Below are 21,448 nucleotides of genomic sequence, written 5' to 3'. Positions count from 1 at the left end.
GCATTGGAAAACGCTTGCCTGCAAGATGGCACCAAGGAACAATTTCCACAGCAAGGGGAGCAAAGACGGGAGCCGGAGGTAAATACCCAAAAAAGTCAATGGGTGGTATGAGGAGGAGATGGCCTTGCTGGGAGAGGAGACCACCATAGAATATAAGATGGAGGTCATGCGTGGTGCTAAAGAGAAGGAGCGCAGGATGGAGGAGATGGCATTGCTGGATAAGCAGCTCGCTGTGGAAGCCGCGAGAGGTTCCAGACAGACTGTAACCCCAGCACCCATCATGAGGGAACTTCCCAGGGTGTCCCACAAAGACTTCAAGCAGTTTAATGAGGCTGCTGGTGACATTGAGGGCTTCTTCCAGGACTTTGAGCATCAGTGTCGTTTAATGGAAGTCCCAGAAAGGGAGCGCGTCCGGCATCTGGTTGGGCTCTTAGAGGGTGGAGCTGCTGCAGCCTATAGAGCTATGGACCCTCGGTGGAACTGTGAGTATGCGGATATTAAACAGACTATTCTAGAACATTATGCCGTGACCCCAGATACTTATAGGACTAAGTTCCGTACATTAGCCTGTGATGGAGAAGTGTCTTTCAAGATGTTTGCCCACAGACTGAAACAAGTATGCCATCGCTGGCTGGAGGGAGAGGGGGCCTTAACTTGGGAGACGTTCATCCAGGTCATCCTAAAAGAACAGTTTTATGCCAAGTGCCCTACTGAGATTCGGGAATGGGTGCGTGAGAGGAGACCAGAGACAATGGAAGAAGCTGCTGCTCTAGCTGATGAGGTGCTCACTATCAAGCCTCAATGGAAGAAGCTGCTAGCAGAGGGAGCAAAAATGACCAGCTCCCCAACACCAGAGGTTCCTTGTCCTTCAGTGTCCAATGTTCCTCGACCTAGATCACCACCTCATGTGGATACCCGTGTGAATGTGCCTCCAGCTGTTTCTACCACATTTTTTGGAATACGACGAGGAGAGAAAGTAGAAGAGCGGAGATGTTATAGCTGTGGGCATCCTGGACATCTGCGGGCCACATGCCCATCTATCCAGTGGAGTCATCCTCCAAATCGACAACCACCTCCAGCACCTGCACCTCCCTGTCAGTCACCAAGGTCTCCTACCTACTTCTCCAGAAGGCAAACTGGACGGAGTGAGACGCAGCGCAGATGTTATCAATGTGGGCAGCCTGGTCATCTGCAAGCTCACTGTCCAGGTGTTCAGAGGCAGAACAGCTGCAGACCACCTTTGCCTGTCCATTATCTACAGACATCTTCAGCAGGAGAAGAGCTGGATTCAGGCCCTGATGATTTGCCAAGTGACCCTGATATCTTGACTTCCCTACCAGGAGTCTATGGAGTGCGAGCCACAGCCACGCGTTCTTATGATCTTCAGCATAAACATCTACAGGAGGTCGTGCTGGATGGCCAAAAAGTTGTTAGCTTTCGTGACACTGGGGCTTTTCTCACCATCGCAGATCCCCGAGTAATTCAACCAGAAGCAATTCAAAAGGGACCAGGAATTGCCATTGAATTGGCTGGAGGTACTCAAAGATACATTCCAAGAGCGAGTGTGACCCTGGATTATGGCTTTTGGGGCAAAACAATGCATAATCGGTGTGATGAGCGGCCTTCCTGCAGACATTCTCCTAGGCAATGATGTGGGAGTTATACAATGCCGATTTGTGGGTGCAGAAAGCCGAGTTTAAGTGAAGGAGGATATAAACTGGACCCGAACATTCAACCCCACATCTTCACCATACACTAAAGAAGATGGAGCCAACACCCAAAATGCAGTTGGACTGTCCAGGCAAGAGGAGCCTTGAGTCCTGTCAGCCATGCCTGCGTGTACTTAACCAGCGACCTGTAGAGGTCCCTAGTACGTACACAAGTTGGGAGGGGAAGGAATTGTCATGATGTATGTAGTTTTCTCCATCCCATATTTTTGTATAAGATGCCATGTGATGTATTTTACCTTCTCACTGTATTTTCTGTAATACTATGTCTTGGGATGTAAGTGACCATACCTTCCCCCCAGCCTGTATCATATTGCAATCAGGCTTCAGCAGTAGCTATTGTCATTGATTTGGTGGAGGTTGCATATATATATTGTTCTTCTCAGCATGGGACTTCTCCAATCTACAACTTGGTAAACAGAACAGAGCCAGCAGTCTAAAGTCCATTCATGCATCAAATGGCCAGGGGGAGGTGTGCCAACCTAAGGGGCTGATCCCAGGAGAGAAGAACATGTTAGAGCAGTTAGTTGGAGCTCGGCTGGAGAAGGACTAGGATCTATAGCTGAGGCTTGATCCTGGGGTCTGTGTGTGTGGACTGTTACAGACTGGAGATCCGCGGCCACGTGGGATTGTGTTTTGTTGTTCACCTGTTGGACTCAAGGAACTCATATAAGGACCATTGCCCTAATTCCCCTGGCATCGGAATACCAGGCGGTGCCCCTGGATCTTTTGTTTTTCTGTTATGGACTCCTTGCAGATTTGAAGGATTTATATTTATGTTTGCTGCTTTATCTTTGTGGTTCCAATAAAGCCCTTTGGATTGTTCCTTGGCCTGGCGTCCCTCACTGCTCTGTTGCATACCCCGCCACACTGCCCCTAAGCAAATGGGCAGCACCCCTTGACCCCAGTCCAGCACAAGTTACCCGAGCAGGTTCTGTCCTTTTCAGGGGACCCACGTTCATGGGGAACCCCTGAAACCCCCGGAGGATCGCCACCGGTTGCGGTAGTGGCGGGCCTGGGCCATCACTTCCCTCCAGGCCCATCCTCCAAATCAGCCTCTCCGGAGGCGGTAACGGTTTAGCCAACATTTTTATTTACATGCCACTTAGTTTGTGGTTGCCCTGCCAGTTCTCAGGCTTGTCCGTAGCAGTTTCTACGCATTGATTGCAAACAGTCCCCACGGGGACAACAGTGCTTCGTAGCCAACGGGCTACCACAAACAAAACTGTATGGTCCCAACGGAGACTTGCCGTAGGGTCCCAACGGGGACTGTCAGCTGGGTCCCAGGGGCCATCCACAACACCTGGCTCCGGTACGGCTTCCTCCTGCAGCTTTCCCACAGTCCACCATCGAATAGCACGAGCCCCCAACGCCACCCTCACACAGGGGTGACACTGTCCCACAGGACTCCATTTTCAGCTGCCGATGATGCGGGTACGACTGCTCCTCCAACTGGACTCCTTAGCCTTGAGAGCCGTCTGGAATGTCAGCAGAGTCCCAATGGGGACCGACAGCAAGGTAACCGGGAACCACTACCATGCTCTAACTTTTCTTTCTTAATCAGCAATCCCGCGGCGCAGCTGCCTTTGCTGCCGCTCCCGGTGCGGAGCACTTTCTGCCTGCTCCGGTTCAGGCGGTGTGGGGGACGGGCCCAGCCGGAGTCCCCCTGTGCCGGCTACGACCGGTACCTTCGGTAATGAGGGACCCCGCTGTGACATGGCCTGCTCTACCTCCTGGCAGCTGCATCCCCGCCGTGCCTCCGCTGCATCTTTGCTGACGGGCTCAGCCTTCGGCTTCTTCCATGGAAGCGGATCAGGGCGGTCACGAGCTTCTGCTGCAGGTCGGTCCGCCGGGGCGGATTGGCAGGGTACTGCTACCGGTGGTGGTGGTAGCGGGCCTAGTGGCGGGGCAGCAGCAGCCAACACGGGTAGCGGGGGAGGTAGCAGGGCGAGCGGGTATGGACCGGGTCCCTCGGCCGCGATGACCGACCCACCAGGGGTAGAGGGGCGTGGGTCACTTACCCTCCCTTCAAAGACTCCCTCCACCTCGCGTCTCCGTATGGCCGCCACCACTTCTGCCATGTCGGCCTCCCACTCCTCCAGGAGGAGCTGCATGCGGACCTGCAGACGGCTGCTTAGCTGGATGGTCCGGACTTCCACCCACGCTGCGGTGACAGGCGCGGGGACCACGGTGTTGTCGGTCGGACTCAGCATCTTTAGCAGCGGCCTCTTCCAGGAACCAGTAAATGGCCGCAGGGTCCTGGCGTCCCTGCTTCCACAGCCGCGGCTACATGCGGCCAGACGCCATCAGTCCCCCTTAGTTTCCCTCCGGTACCTCCTCTACGGGGGCGGGGTTTCAGCTTTCGCGCCCAAGATGGCGGCTTCACAAATTTTTCGGCCGGACACCTCCGGCGGTCACAAAGCGCACCTCTACCTGACGGCAGAGCGGTAAGATCTTGTTCGTGACGCCAAGTTGTCGCGGGCGGAGGAGGGGACGCTGCGCTCTCCCACTGCTCGGGTCCGGCTGCTGCTGCTCAGTGGTGGCTCGAGTGGTGGGCCGGATCCCGGGGACTCGAACGGCGCTCCTCGCCCGTGAGTGAAAAGGGGGGTTTGATTGTGGGGATTTGATATTGTCCATGACACCACCCACGGTTGTGGTGAGGTTGGTGACACCACCGCTGCTCTGGACGGGGATCCCGGGAGCGATGGCAGGGAGAAGCCTGGATGTTAGTTCTCCTCTCCGTGGGTAGGGGGTTGGTTGTCCCGGGGCCCGGTGATGGGGTAGGGATGGATGGCAGGCGGGTTACGGGGCCTGGTGAGGTGCAGGGTCGCGGGGGCAGCGCTGTGCCGCACGGCACGGTGGTACTCACTCAGCCAATGATAAACACAGAGTCTCCGGTAAAACAAACGGCTGGATGGACGGGTCCCACAGATGGCTGCAGTGTTTCTCCTCCCGGCAGGTTGATGGTGACTGCCTTTCCCTGCACCTTTGTAGTGTAGACGGTTCCAATGGGTTCCCACCGGTAACCCGCTCCCCAGCTTGGATATGTGCTGAGGGAGCCCCTTTTGCCCACAGGCTCTGGCCCTGGGAACTTTAGCCTTGGCGGTGACTGTTTCCCTCTAACGTTTGGACTGTTGCCTTCTGTCGGGACTTGGCTGCTGGGAAACCCAGGAGGTTCCCTTCGCTAACGGATTTGACAAATTGCACGGCGACTCCTAGCCTTGTCGGGGTCCGTAAGCCCCTGCCGGATGGTGCTGGCTTCTCTTTGCGTACCGGTCCGGTACCGCCGGGCCACCACCCATCCACGGTCCTTACGGCTAGCTCCAATAGGCCTCTCCTGCAGACGGTCACCACCGTCTACCAACCTTGCTGTTCCGTCCGGGCCACACACCCGGACCAACTTCAGACTCCTCAACTGCCACTTCACTTCCACCACTCTTCTCCACTGCAAACTATCTCCTCTCTCTTCCCGCCTCCAGGACTGTGCACTCGGTGGGCGGGACCAACCGCCTGGCCCTCCCCCTGGTGTGAGCATCAGCCCCTGAAGGGAGGCAACAAGGGTTTTTGTCTGACTTTGGTGTGCCTGAGCGGGAGTGTGGGGTGTGTTGGTGTAGTGCTTGTGACGTCCTGGCTTGCCCAGGGCGCCACATAGATAGATATCTATAGATAGATATCTATAGATAGATACTGTTAGGTCCAGAAATATTTGGACAGTGACACAAGTTTTGTTATTTTAGCTGTTTACAAAAACATGTTCAGAAATACAATTATATATATAATATGGGCTGAAAGTGCACACTCCCAGCTGCAATATGAGAGTTTTCACATCCAAATCGGAGAAAGGGTTTAGGAATCATAGCTCTGTAATGCATAGCCTCCTCTTTTTAAAGGGACCAAAAGTAATTGGACAAGGGACTCTAAGGGCTTCAATTAACTCTGAAGGCGTCTCCCTCGTTAACCTGTAATCAATGAAGTAGTTAAAAGGTCTGGGGTTGATTACAGGAGTGTGGTTTTGCATTTGGAAGCTGTTGCTGTGACCAGACAACATGCGGTCTAAGGAACTCTCAATTGAGGTGAAGCAGAACATCCTGAGGCTGAAAAAAAAGAAAAAATCCATCAGAGAGATAGCAGACATGCTTGGAGTAGCAAAATCAACAGTCGGGTACATTCTAAGAAAAAAGGAATTGACTGGTGAGCTTGGGAACTCAAAAAGGCCTGCGCGTCCACGGATGACAACAGTGGTGGATGATCGCCGCATACTTTCTTTGGTGAAGAAGAACCCGTTCACAACATCAACTGAAGTCCAGAACACTCTCAGTGAAGTAGGTGTATCTGTCTCTAAGTCAACAGTAAAGAGAAGACTCCATGAAAGTAAATACAAAGGGTTCACATCTAGATGCAAACCATTCATCAATTCCAAAAATAGACAGGCCAGAGTTAAATTTGCTGAAAAACACCTCATGAAGCCAGCTCAGTTCTGGAAAAGTATTCTATGGACAGATGAGACAAAGATCAACCTGTACCAGAATGATGGGAAGAAAAAAGTTTGAAGAAGAAAGGGAACGGCACATGATCCAAGGCACACCACATCCTCTGTAAAACATGGTGGAGGCAACGTGATGGCATGGGCATGCATGGCTTTCAATGGCACTGGGTCACTTGTGTTTATTGATGACATAACAGCAGACAAGAGTAGCCGGATGAATTTTGAAGTGTACCGGGATATACTTTCAGCCCAGATTCAGCCAAATGCCGCAAAGTTGATCGGACGGCGCTTCATAGTACAGATGGACAATGACCCCAAGCATACAGCCAAAGCTACCCAGGAGTTCATGAGTGCAAAAAAGTGGAACATTCTGCAATGGCCAAGTCAATCACCAGATCTTAACCCAATTGAGCATGCATTTCACTTGCTCAAATCCAGACTTAAGACGGAAAGACCCACAAACAAGCAAGACCTGAAGGCTGCGGCTGTAAAGGCCTGGCAAAGCATTAAGAAGGAGGAAACCCAGCGTTTGGTGATGTCCATGGGTTCCAGACTTAAGGCAGTGATTGCCTCCAAAGGATTCGCAACAAAATATTGAAAATAAAAATATTTTGTTTGGGTTTGGTTTATTTGTCCAATTACTTTTGACCTCCTAAAATGTGGAGTGTTTGTAAAGAAATGTGTACAATTCCTAAAATTTCTATCAGATATTTTTGTTCAAACCTTCAAATTAAACGTTACAATCTGCACTTGAATTCTGTTGTAGAGGTTTCATTTCAAATCCAATGTGGTGGCATGCAGAGCCCAACTCGCGAAAATTGTGTCACTGTCCAAATATTTCTGGACCTAACTGTATCTATAGATAGATATCTATAGATATACAGTGCCTACAAGTAGTATTCAACCCCCTGCAGATTTAGCAGGTTTGATAAGATGCAAATAAGTTAGATTCAAACTTCAAACAAGAGCAGGATTTATTAACAGATGCATAAATCTTACAAACCAACAAGTTATGTTGCTCAGTTAAATTTTAATAAATTTTCAACATAAAAGTGTGGGTCAATTATTATTCAACCCCTAGGTTTAATATTTTGTGGAATAACCCTTGTTTGCAATTACAGCTAATAATCATCTTTTATAAGACCTGATCAGGCCGGCACAGGTCTCTGGAGTTATCTTGGCCCACTCCTCCATGCAGATCTTCTCCAAGTTATCTATGTTCTTTGGGTGTCTCATGTGGACTTTAATCTTGAGCTCCTTCCACAAGTTTTCAATTGGGTTAAGGTCAGGAGACTGACTAGGCCACTGCAACACCTTGATTTTTTCCCTCTTGAACCAGGCCTTGGTTTTCTTGGCTGTGTGCTTTGGGTCGTTGTCTTGTTGGAAGATGAAATGACGACCCATCTTAAGATCCTTGATGGAGGAGCGGAGGTTCTTGGCCAAAATCTCCAGGTAGGCCGTGCTATCCATCTTCCCATGGATGCGGACCAGATGGCCAGGCCCCTTGGCTGAGAAACAGCCCCACAGCATGATGCTGCCACCACCATGCTTGACTGTAGGGATGGTATTCTTGGGGTCGTATGCAGTGCCATCCAGTCTCCAAACGTCACGTGTGTAGTTGGCACCAAAGATCTCGATCTTGGTCTCATCAGACCAGAGAACCTTGAACCAGTCTGTCTCAGAGTCCTCCAAGTGATCATGAGCAAACTGTAGACGAGCCTTGACATGACGCTTTGAAAGTAAAGGTACCTTACGGGCTCGTCTGGAACGGAGACCATTGCGGTGGAGTACGTTACTTATGGTATTGACTGAAACCAATGTCCCCACTGCCATGAGATCTTCCCGGAGCTCCTTCCTTGTTGTCCTTGGGTTAGCCTTGACTCTTCGGACAAGCCTGGCCTCGGCACGGATGGAAACTTTCAAAGGCTGTCCAGGCCGTGGAAGGCTAACAGTAGTTCCATAAGCCTTCCACTTCCGGATGATGCTCCCAACAGTGGAGACAGGTAGGCCCAACTCCTTGGAAAGGGTTTTGTACCCCTTGCGAGCCTTGTGACCCTCCACGATCTTGTCTCTGATGGCCTTGGAATGCTCCTTTGTCTTTCCCATGTTGACCAAGAATGAGTGCTGTTCACAAGTTTGGGGAGGGTCTTAATTAGTCAGAAAAGGCTGGAAAAAGAGATAATTAATCCAAACATGTGAAGCTCATTGTTCTTTGTGCCTGAAATACTTCTTAATACTTTAGGGGAACCAAACAGAATTCTTGTGGTTTGAGGGGTTGAATAATAAATGACCCTCTGAATAAACTTTTCACAATTTAAAAAAAAAAATAAAAAAAGAAATAACATTCTTTTTTGCTGCAGTGCATTTCACACTTCCAGGCTGATCTACAGTCCAAATGTCACAATGCCAAGCTAATTCCGAATGTGTAAACCTGCTAAATCTGCAGGGGGTTGAAAACTACTTGTAGGCACTGATATATATATATATATATATATATATATATATATATATATATATATATATATATATATATATATATATATCTAGGTGCATCTCAAAATCTCAAATTAGAATATCATCAAAGAGTTAATTTATTTCAGTAATTCAATACAAAAAGGAGAACACATTATATTGAGTCATTACAAACAGAGTGATCTGTTTCACGTGTTTACTTCTTTTAATATTGATGATGATGATGATTATTAAATAAGACCAACTGAAAAAAATATTTTGGTGCCTACTGAAAAGCAAGTACAGTAAATGCACTCAATATTTGATCGGGGCTCCTATTGCATGAATTATTGCATCAATGTGGTGTGGTATGGAGGCGATCAGCCTGTGGCACTGCTGAGGTGTTATTGAAGACCAGGTTGCTTTGATAGCAGCCTTCAGCTCATCTGCATTGTTGGGTCTGGTGTCTTTCATCTTCCTCTTGACAATACCCCATAGATTCTCTATGTGATTTAGGTCAGGCGAGTTGGTTGGCCAATCAAGCACGGCGATACTGTGATTATTAAACTAGGTTTTGGTATTTTTGGCAGTGTGGACAGGTGCCAAATCCTGCTGGAAAATGAAATTTCCATCTCTCTAAAGCTTGTCAGCAGAGGGAAGCATGAAGTGCTCTAAAATTTCCTGGTAGACGAATGTGTTGACTTTGGTCTTGATTAAACACAGTGAACCTACACCAGCAGATGACATGGCTCCCGAAGCCATCACTGATTGTGGAAACTTCACACTGCACCTCAAGCAGCTTGGAATGTGGCCTCTCCACTCTTCCTCCAGACTCTGGGACCTTTATTTCCAAATGAAATGCTAAATTTTCTTATATCTGAAAACAACACCTTGGACCACTGAGCACACAAGACACAAGGAATGCAACAGTTGTAGCCCATTTCCTGGATACATCTGTGTGTGGTGGTTCTTGAAGCACTGACTCCAGCAGCAGTCCACTCCTTGTGAATTTCCCTCAAATTTTTGAATGGCCTTTTCTTAACAATCCTATCAAGCCTGTGGTTATCCCGGTTGCTTGTGCACCTCTCTTTACCACACTTTTACCTTCCACTCAATTTCCATTAATATGCTTGGATACAGCACTCTGATAACAACCAGCTTATTTAGCAATGATCTTTTGTGGATTACCCTCCCTATGGGGTGTCAATGACTGCCTTCTGGACATCTGTGAAGTCAGCAGTCTTCCCCATGATTGTGTAGCCTACTAACCAGACTAAGGGACCATTTTAAACGCTTAGGAAGCAGTCACAGGTGTTTTGTGGTAATTATGCTAATTTTCTGAGATATTGACTTTTTGGTTTTCATTCATAATCATCAAGATTAACAGAAATAAACACTTTAAATAGATCACTCTGTGTGTAATGTGTGTAATGACTCTATATAATATATGCGTTTCCCTTTTTGTATTGAATTACTGAAATAAATGAACTTTTTGATGATATTCTAATTTATTGAGCTGCACCTGTATATCTCTTTTGTTCTTATGTGCATGGAAATCAAGTGCTCAGATATCAATAGGTACCCATCACAAGTGGTGTACACTGTGTGCAGAATTATTAGGCCAGTTGTATTTTAGAGGATTTTTTTTATTATTGATCAACAACTATGTTCTCAATCAACCCAAAAGACTCATAAATATCAAAGCTTAATATTTTTGGAAGTTGGAGTGTTTTTTTTTTTAGATTTGGCTATCTTAGGAGGATATCTGTTTTTGCAGGTAACTATTACTGTGCAGAATTATTAGGCAATTTAATAAAAAAATATATATATTCCCATCTCACTTGTTTATTTTCACCAGGTAAACCAATATAACTGCACAAAATATAGAAATAAAAATTTCTGACATGCAAACACAAAACCCCAAAAAATTAGTGACCAATATAGCCACCATTTATGATGACACTCAACAGCCTACATCCATAGATTCTGTCAGTTCTTGATCTGTTTACGATCAATATTGCGTGCAGCAGCCACCACAGCCTCCTAGACACTGTTCCGAGAGGTGTACTGTTTTCCCTCCCTGTAGATCTTACATTTTATCACAGGTCCTCTATGGGGTTCAGATCAGGTGAACAAGGGGGCCATGTCATTATTTTTTCACCTTTTAGACCTTTACTGGCCAGCCACGCTGTGGAGTAGTTGGATGCATGTGATGGAGCATTGTCCTGCATGAAATTCATGTTTTTCTTGAATGATACCGACTTCTTCCTGTACCACTGCTTGAAGAAGTTGTCTTCCAGAAACTGGCAGTAGGTCTGGGAGTTGAGCTTCACTCCATCCTCTACCCGAAATGGTCCCACAAGTTCATCTTTGATGATACCAGCCCATACCAGTACCCCACCTCCACCTTGCTAGCGTCTGAGTCAGAGTGGAGCTCTCTACCCTTTACTGATCCAGCCTCTGGCCCATCCATCTGGCCCATTAAGAGTCACTCTCATTTCATCAGTCCATAAAACCTTTGAAAAATCAGTCTCAAGATATTTCTTGGCCCAGTCTTGACATTTTATCTTGTGTTTCTTGTTCAAAGGTGGTCATTTTTCAGCCTTCCTTACCTTAGCCATGTCCCTGAGTATGGCACACCTTGTGCTTTTTGATACTCCAGTAACGTTGCAGCTCTGAAATATGGCCAAAATGGTGGCAAATGGCATCTTGGCAGCTTCGCGCTTGATTTTCCTCAATTCATGGGCAGTTATTCTGCGCTTTTTTTTCCCAACACGCTTCTTGCGACTCTGTTGGCTATTTGCCATGAAACGCTTGATTGTTCGGTGATCACGCTTCAAAAGTTTGGCAATTTCAAGACTGCTGCATCCCTCTGCAAGACATCTCACAATTTTGGACTTTTCAGAGCCCGTCAAATCTCTCTTCTGACCCATTTTAACAAAGAACAGGAAGTTGCCTAATAATTAAGCACACCTTATATAGGGTGTTGAAGTCATTACACCACACCCCTCCTCATTACAGAGATGCATATCACCTGCTTTACTTAATTGGTAGTTGGCTCTCAAGCCTATACAGCTTGGAGTAGGACAACCTGTATAAAAATTATCATGTGATCAAAATACTAATTTGCCTAATAATTCTGCACACAGTGTATTTGTAATATCAGCACACCACACAGCATTTTTCTAGCCCATTAGTTGGTGGGACTGGTGTCTTAATCTTAAGTTTAATAGTATCTGCATCCTCTGTGCCACAATACATGTTCCTCTCCCCAAACAAAATTATTAACTTTGACCATGAATTGAACCATGAAAGTCTAAAATGAAGGATGGCCCATTTGAAACAAATAAAGGCTCTGTTTCAATAAAGCAATGATGTAAAAATTCTAGAGTAAATCACCTTGAAAAGTTGCAAAACATTTTCATACAAGTACAATATAGGCAGAGCTGGAGCGGGATGGGACAGAACAAGGGTGAGACACCACAGTTTGTCTAATTTATGACGACTTGTGGCATGCCTTATGCCAGAAATCTAGATTGTAACCCTGGGGACTGCCTGTATATGGTCAAAATCTCTATGGAGACAGTATGTGGCTGAGCTTCACAGGAGGACAAAGATGACAGCGACTGGGGTCTTTGGCAGTCCCCCTGGCTATTATAGTAACAGCATTGTCGGGTGCCAATCATAGCCAGTGCGCGCGGGAACTGATGCACATTCCAATTAGAGATTTACAGGGGCATTTAATTTGTGAGCAGCCACATAATATAGCCGGTAACTGTCACTTGTGGAGGGAGCTCAGCTCCAGAGCCACCCTCCACGCCTGTGTATCCCTTCCCATGATGTAAATTCATGTCCTAATGTGGGGAGCGATTAAGAAAAATTTAGTTTTTTTTAAATTCTGTTAAGTAAAGAAAAAGATTATATAAAAATAATCACTACAAAACCTAAATGAAAAAAAAAAAATTATATCCATTTAAACATAAAAAAAAAGGTTCCAAAAGGTGGAAAACCCTTTTAAATTTGTATGAATGTTTGTAATTAAATTTGGTAGCACGGGCCTTCTTGATGTACTCTAATTTTGGCTGATCAATAAACATCATATGGATTTAATGCCCTTAGATCACTTACTCAGTGGCTACTCATTGGATTCAGCGCACGCCTGATATAATGGAAGAAATAGCACTGACATTGCTAAAACATCACTAGTCCTGGAAGTATGTGTTATGGGTTTGTTTTTTCATTCTATCTGGGGCACTTTAGTATTTAAGAAGTGGTTGTGCATTAGTGGACAACTCCAAACACAAATACAGTAATATCACATTTCTTTACACTTACTTTGTGTCCTTTGTGAATGATTGAAGTCAAATACACCTGTATTTTCTAGCCTTTTCAGTAGCCAAGAATGATTTACTCCAGAAAGAAGTTCTTCATAGTCAGTGTTGTCTAGAGAGCGATCTTTTTGTATCTGTTCAGCATTCAGACCTGGTAACATACCAAAGGAACTTGCACTTGAAGACAGAAATGAATTTGATTCAGAAAAAGATCCAGAAAAATGACTTATTTTGCTCCAAGAGCTTGATCCATGACTGCTGCTGAAACCCAGACTTGACTTATCTCCTTCTTCTGTACTCTCACATGGATCAATATTGGCTACCGACTGTGCATGGCGACTTCTTGAAGAAGACAAACTTAATCTACTATTCTGGCGAGCTAAAGATGTTCTGTCAGTTGAAGTTTCTACAGAGCCTTGTCGATGAAGGAATTGCAATTCCAATTTCTCGGCTGTGCCCAGCAACTTATCTTCAGAACCTGAGTCGGAAGCATAGTTGCCAATTGTAGACCTGCGTCCTGATGGGAGTGATATTTCATTGTGAGCATCATCAGCAGTATCTTTAGTTTCTGTTTCTATGTCAATTCCATGAACCAATCTTTGTACTGTATTTCCACTTGACAATACTGGAGAATTTGCATTATTGTTAGATATTTCAAAAGGGGTATCATTTGTGTTATCTTTTGTTTCAGACTCTCCTTCATCCCCAAGAGGAAATGTGCGTTCTACAATGTCATTGGTAACTCCGTTATCCGTAATATCTTCTGTTTCAGCTTTAATGTCAATTCCGTCAATTACTATGTGATCTTCAAAACAACTTGGTGGATCTAGATGTGTTAAATTAGTCTTATGAATGGAATTATCAGTACCATCTTCTGTTTCAGCTTGTATATCAATTCCCTGAATCAGTGTATAACTTCCAAGACTTGATGGATTTGTATATATCAATTTATTCTTACAGATTTCGGGGAGTAGCTTATCTGTTGTATCTTCTGTTTCAGCTTGTACATCAACTCCATGCATTACTGTGCTCCCTGCATTACCAAATGATGGACTCGTATTGATTCCAAAGTACATATCATCTACAGTATCCAATGTTGCAGTAGTAAAGTCGGCCATATTAGGCTGCAATTCGTCTGTAAGACCTCTCTGAGACACACAGTGTGTTCCTCCTACGACGCCGGTCTCACTGACATTTGGTAAAGATGATGACTGTGAAATAAGCTCAACAAACTCAAAGCCTTCATCACCTGAAGACTGAGCAGTGTCTGCAGTAGGTGATACATCAGCCACCAAATTTTTGGTAACTGCTGGTTTTGAAAAATTTCTGTCAGTTTTGGGGCCTGTATTAGATAAAACATTTGAAAAGGAGTCTTTGGGTTGCATATATGAGGCGCAATCAGACTGTTTATGAGAGTTTTCAGTTTCTTGAACTGAGAGCTCCTTAAAATTTCTGTCAAGGTTTTTGTCATCTCCATGGATGTTCTCAGCAAGGTTATCTGAAGAACACATGCTGACTCCTTTCTCTACATTATTAATATTTTCTTCTTTTTCCTTTTGCTGTGGTATAAATTCCCAGCTGAAAGATGAATTGGACAAACGTAAGCTATGACTGCTATTACGGGACTCGCTTAATTTCCCCCTGCTACTATCAGAGTGATATAATGCATTAGATCGTACCAATTTTTTTCTTCTGGCTGATGTCTCATCTGATCCATCACTTTTTCCTTCGGTGTGGCTGAATGTGTCGTCTATTGTGCTTACAGTATCACTGGTCTTTAATGCAGTGACACAAGCACCTGATCTTAACCCCTCTGCAGTGACATGCTGCTTACATGTAACATCAAACACTTCACATACAGAATTGTGATGGTGAGAATACACATCCAACGACTTTGTAAAACTGACTTTTCCAGTAAAGAGATTTTTTGTCACACAATCCTTGTAGCTGTCAGGGACATAACAATTGTCTTCTGCATTCTGGAAAGGTTGTACATCTAAGTGTTCTTTAATGGAGCTTACAAGAGACATGATATCAATGGATAAGTCTACTTTATCTCGTTTATCTGGCAATATGTTATATTTCGCAAGTTTATCCATGGCTTCTCTGCATAGTTGACTCACATCTTCATTTATGGGAGATTTGCTTTCAAGCCACTTGTGCACATTTACAAGACAAAAGGCTGCCTTCACAAAGCTGTGGAGCTCCTGCTTACTTATCACTTGGTCTCCTCTCTTCTTGGTGAGGAGACCAACATGGAATGATTCCCTAGCTTCAGAGAGATAGAAAGACCTTTTCTCAATTGGACACATTTTTGACAAACTATATGATAATAGACAGGTTCCACGAATGTTCTGAGAAAAAAAATTACAAAATAATGTTAGGTCACTGGTTTGAGGTAACTTGAAATATACAGTGCTGTGATACCTATGAAAGTAACTATTTAAAAAAATCAAATAAACTATTTTGAATACGATTACATAACAAAAGATTTCTGTTGGATCGTCTATTGACAGATATCATACTCTGTAGGTTCTGATGTCTAAACCCCCCCCCCCAAAAAAAACCCCTTAAAGCATATGAAATATCTATATTAGTTTCATCTTCTTTTACTAAAAATAGCTTGTTAAGACAAACCAACCAATTTCATCTCATCTTTTCCCCAATGGCAAAAAGGAGAAAGAAAGGTTGAGCATGTGGGCATGATACTCCTATTGTCTCTTCAGGGAGGAAGGGGACAAACTCTAGCGCCACCTATTGAAAGTAGCAATCCTAAAAGTCAAAAGTGGCCCTTTAACAAATATGACTTAGGATTTATACCTGATCAGAACCTCAATTCGCAGACACTGTGTTTCGGGGTATTTGCCCCTCGTCAGTGCAAAGTATGAGATCTGATCTGGCTGTATGAGAAACTATAGTGGGGTCTAAAGCTGGTGTCACACATAACGACAACGGCAACGACGTCGCTGCAACGTCACCATATTCTGTGACGTTGCAGCGACCTCAACAGCGACGTCGCTGTGTGTGACACATAACAACGATCAGACCCCTGCTGCGAAATCGTTGCTCGCACCTGAATGCTCCAGGTCATTTTTTGATCGCTGCTATCCCGCTGCGCCATGCTGATAAGCTGATAATCCTTGTGTTTGACACCGCAGCAGCGACGCTACGCTACGTCTGAAACCACACAACGACCGTCGACGTCGCTATGATCGCTGCTCCGTCGCTGCTTTTTATAACATGTTTGACAGCTTACTAACGATCATCTATGGTCGCTGCTACGTCACAGAATATGGTGACGTTGCAGCGACGTCGTTGTCGTTGTCGTTATGTGTGACACCAGCTTTAGGCGTTACTCCTGATCTTTTTGTTCTCATGGCAGATAAGGCTGTACCATTGATGCCTGGTAGTTGCTTAATCCCCTGAAGAAAACACATGTACATTCAGCAGAGCGTACATGGGTATCGGGGTGTTGGGAGGAATAGCTGTCAAACAACATCTATGGTCACCTTTAGATTTACCATTTTTTTTTACCGAAAGCAGAAATAATGTTTTAGAAAGTATTGGGAGTAGTGAAGCAAACCTCAACTGAATTTCGTTCACCCCTTTAGGAGTGGCCTATTTAGAGTCTTTAGAAATAGCTTATTTTTTGTGTGCTCTTTTTTTAATCATTGTTGCATTTCCAGAGACATAACATTTTTTACTTTTCTGTTAATGTAGCGGTGTAAGAACAAAATACAGGACCATTTTGGGGTATCAAAATATTGTGATTAGCTCATTTTGGGAAAAGCTTGCAATCAAATGGTATTCTATCATTTACTAAAAAGTTCATTTTATTTTATGAGTCGTACTATTAAGGAAATAACAAATACATACATCTTTTCTTAAGTGTTACAATTCTTGCACATTAATAGCATGCTTCATGGAAAAAAATGCATTTTATGTTGCTACATTATAAGAGACAACTTTTTTTTTTACAGGATTAGACATATTCTGCACAGGACTAGTGATGGGCGGACTCGCAGATAACCAGGACCAGCGGGTCTAACGGGGTTTAAGAAAAAAGAAACCCGATTCCGGCCCAGGATTGATCCCGGTTATCTGTCCTTATGCCGGTCCCCATATAAGTCTAGCATTTTTTCTGTGTTTTTTGTGTTAATTTCTTTTCACTTACAGATTAATAATGGGGGGGTCTCATAAATGCCTCACGTTATTAATTTAGGGCTTAGTGGCAGCTTTGGGCTGCTATTAATCCTTATTACCCCAATTGCCACTGCACCAGGGCAATTGGGAAAAGCAAATAAAGGGCCGAGCTTGTTGCATCTAATAGATGCGACAATGTCGGGCGGCTGTGGGCTGCTATTTTTAGGCTGGGGGCCCAATAAGCATGGGTCTTCCAAACCTGAGAATACTAGCCCCCAGCTGTCAGGCTTTATCATGGCTTGGTATCAAAATTGGTGGGACTGCGCGCTGTTTTTTTAAAAAAAAATATTTTAATAATTTAAAAAAAAAAAAAAAGATAAATAAGAGTTCCTTTTATTTTGATACACAGCCAAGATAAGCATATAATCAAAAACATCCAATGCATCATTAAGGCTCAAGTATGGAAAACTACCAAACGCAGAAGATCGGAAAAATTGGAGTCATATTCCAAAGAGTGAATATAAAAGTATAGCTTTATTCAATATAATAATGATAAAAACCACACACAGTGTATAAAAAGGGGGGAGAGAGAAACAAAGTGCAACCAAATAGGGCAGCAAAGTTGCCGTGGATACAGTGACCTGTGAGCACAGATAGTATAATGGCACGCAAAGCAGAGTGTACCAAAATTGCAGCTGGCACACACAGAGTGCTCCTCATATAAATGGTGGTGAATTCTGGTACTGTCAACACCTGAATCAACCACTGAGTAAATAGGGAGCATTAACCCCTGTTAGGTGTGGGAATCCCCATATCAACCACACTCAGGACACCTATTGACAGGCACGTAGTATGTATCCAGATGCGTTTACATCCCTCGTGTCACAATAGCTGCCTGTCAAGATGTCCACAAGCACGGATGCAGATGGGGAAACAAAAGGAGGCACCCACACCCACAAGTGATTGAATGTATGTGGAAAAGTTCAGGTGTGGAGAGCCCAGCACATATAAGTAGTAATAGACCAGCTGCAAGTCAGGGCCAAGCTGCGGCCAAAAAATTGTGAAGCTATAAGTTAAGAGTGCTCACCCATATTAAATACACCACGGCAATTGCTGTCCAGGGGGCCCCGACGCTGCGTTTCGCGTAGGGCTTCCTCGGGGGGCCATACAGTAGACTTGTGTGTCGGGAATTTATAGCCCAGAGTGACCGTGAGATAACTGTGAAAATTGCGCATTACCAAAAAGGTCTTTGATGGTCTTATGACAAAACATCAAAATGTACACCTATATTATATTACACCCCTATTTACACCTGTATTATACTACACCCCTATATACACCTGTATTACACAGGTGTATATAGGGGTGTAGTATAATACAGGTGTATATAGGGGTGTAGTATTACACTACACCCCTATATACACCTGTATTATACTACACCACTACACCCCTATATACTACACCCCCCCATATACCACACCTGCAAAACTACATTCCCATATACTAAACCACTACACCCCAAATATTTGTCAACAGTTACCCCCTCCCCCCCCCATTGTCCCCGCAGGTTACTAGTAACCACTCACCTCTCTTCTTATTGTCCCTTCCTCAGGTACCTCTGTACGGGTCCCCACTGAGCAGCTTCTCTTTCACATACCTAGGCTGCGCCGACGCTGTATTCCTAGGAGCTGCTGCTTCTCTCCGTACGGCCCCCGCTGCTGCCTCTCTCTGTACGGCCCACACCGCTGCCTCTCTCCGTACAGCCCCCGCCGCTGCCTCTCTCCGTACAGCCCCCGCCGCTGCCTCTCTCCGTATGGCCCCCGCCACTGCCTCTCTCCGTACAGCCCCCGCCGCTGCCTCTCTCCGTACAGGCTCCGCCGCTGCCTCTCTCCACACGGGCCCCGCCGCTGCAGCTTCTCTTGCCGGGCGGGAAGTTTTCAAATGACACACGCCCGCCGTACTGATGATATCAGGGCGCGGTGTGTCACAAAGCTGGACAGGGAACAGAGGAGAGATTCCTGCATTCCGCTGCCTGCACTGACTGTGCGGAGCTGCAGGATCTGTCCTCTGTTTCCTACCCGGCACGCAGTGTGTGATGAGGGCAATCTGACCACGGGCCTCCCAGAGCCTGGAGCTTCGGACAACAGGTCAGATTGCCCTCATCACTGACCGGCCAGCAAAGAAGCCCTGAGCCAGGCGGGCTGGTCACAGAGAGTAAGCGGGCCGGATGTGGCCCGCGGGCCGCCCCTTGCCCAGGTCTGGGATAGCATCTACTTTACAGGTGCAAAGGAGTCACACCAATGTTAGGGTCCCATCACACATAGCAACATTCCAGCGATCCCACCAGCGATCTGACCTGGCAGGGATCGCTGGAGCGGCGCTACATGGTCGCTGGTGAGCTGTCAATCAGGCAGATCTCGACAGCGATCCGAGACCAGCCACCAGCGACCCGTGTAACGATGCTGTGCTTGGAAGCCAGGGTACACATCGGGTAACTATGCAAAGCGCTTTCCATAGTTACCCGATGTGTACCATGGTTACTAGCGTACTGCCGCTTACAGGCTGCCAGACGCCGGCTCCCTGCACATTCAGATCGTTGGTCTCCCGCCGTCAAACACGCCGATGCATGCTGCACAGCGGGAGACCAACAAGCAAAAAATGGTCCTGATCGTTTTGTAACGATCAGCGACCTCGCAGCTGGGGCCCGCTTGCTGCTGCTTGTCACACATAGCGATATCGCTGGCGAGGTCACTGATACATTACAAAACCTGTGACGTTTGAACGATCTCGCTAGCGATCTCGCAAGCGATCTCGCTGTGTGTGACAGGGGCTTTAGTTACAGCGCAATAAATCCTTTAGTATATATAGGTAAACAATAGCTGGCATACAGATAACAGAAGTACAGATGTTGTTTTCTTTTTTAATTCTTGCAGCATGTTGTACTCAGCTTACAAAGCAAAATCCTGGTGACAGATTCCCTTTAAATAGGTTAGTGTACTGTGCACATTGTGTTTGTTGTTTAAAGCAAACACAGGGAAAAGCTCCCAGTATACACATTAAACATATCAATATCCCATATTTCCTTTCTAATACAAAGAGTTGCTTTTAATATAGAATTTTTTTTGTTTTTAAACGGGACCCTATAAAGATGTATACTAGTGATATCTATGTCTTCGCCTATAATTTTAGCAATTATATGAAACCCAGGATGTTATTATTTGCGTTATTAAACAGGAAAATACTTCTTTAGGGTGCAGACAAGCAACAAACTAACATTTTTTATTTAAACTAGGAATCACTTACTAGGTTAGTAAGGACAAACAGGGGTGTGTAAAGACTGAAGGTTGCAGCTAGTTTACATGCTTCTGCTGCAGACAGTAATCTGTGTTGATGCTCTTCTAGTAGAGTCTGTCAATGAAAATATACACGTTCTGGTAAGTCTATATAACCCCTTGTTGTTGAACAAGATTTAACATTTAAATATACAATTCAATATGAGCGGTTTGATATTACAAGTATTGTAGGAAAAAATATAACATTGTCAAAGCAACGCTGCAACACATGAAAACATATATCAGATTATAAGACGTCAAATGTATAATATAACACTTACCAGTCCCACATGGGTACTGTTTTTGAACCTCTGGTAGTCATCCTCACTCATCGATATAAAAATGTCAGCTAAGATACCAAGAGATGTTGCAATACCCTTAAAATAAAGGACACAAACAGAAAGATGCACTAAAGAACAGAAAGATGATAAATGTTACAGTAATAAATCACAAAAATATATACAAAAATATACCGTAAGTACTGTGCAAACGTTTTAGGCAGGTGTGGAAAAAATGCTACAAAGTAAGAATGCTTTCAAAAATAAAAATGTTAATTTTTTTTTAGCAATTAACCAAATTAAAAGTGAATGAACAAATACAAAATCTAAATGAAATTCATATTTGTTGTTACCACTCTTACCCTTCATAACACCATCATTTCTTCTAGGTATACTTGAATTCAGACTTTGAAGGAACTCAGAAGGGAGATTGTTCCAAACATATTGGAGAAATAACCACAGATCTTCCGTGAATGTAAGCAAATGCAAATCCTTCTGGTCTCTTCATTTAATCCGACACCTGACTCCATGATATTGAGCTCAAGGCTGTGTGGGGAACATATCATTACTCCCAGGTCTTCTTGTTCTTCTTTATGCTCAAGATAGTTCTAAATGACATTGGCTGTATGTTTGGCGCTGTTATGCTGCAGAATAAATTTGGAGCCAATCAGACACCTCCCTGATGTTATGGTATGATGGA

The 21,448-nt window shown here is 44.9% G+C and overlaps 1 protein-coding gene across 2 annotated transcripts in view; it reads right to left on the bottom strand.

Annotated features, from left to right (window-relative positions):
* Positions 1–21,448, bottom strand: part of ALPK1 (alpha kinase 1) — a 256,482-nt gene that overhangs the window by 22,869 nt on the left and 212,165 nt on the right. For both annotated transcript variants that reach the window (XM_075349404.1, XM_075349413.1), the window contains exons 9-11: positions 20,752–20,847; positions 20,442–20,546; positions 13,000–15,349 (exon numbers count right to left, since the gene is read on the bottom strand). In XM_075349404.1, coding sequence (XP_075205519.1) covers positions 13,000–15,349; positions 20,442–20,546; positions 20,752–20,847 — 2,551 coding nt within the window. The remainder of the gene's footprint in view (positions 1–12,999; positions 15,350–20,441; positions 20,547–20,751; positions 20,848–21,448) is intronic.

This window comes from Anomaloglossus baeobatrachus, chromosome 1 (genome assembly GCF_048569485.1).
Source record: "Anomaloglossus baeobatrachus isolate aAnoBae1 chromosome 1, aAnoBae1.hap1, whole genome shotgun sequence".
NCBI classification, from domain to species: domain Eukaryota; kingdom Metazoa; phylum Chordata; class Amphibia; order Anura; family Aromobatidae; genus Anomaloglossus; species Anomaloglossus baeobatrachus.
This window is presented reverse-complemented; position numbering and strand designations above follow the sequence as displayed.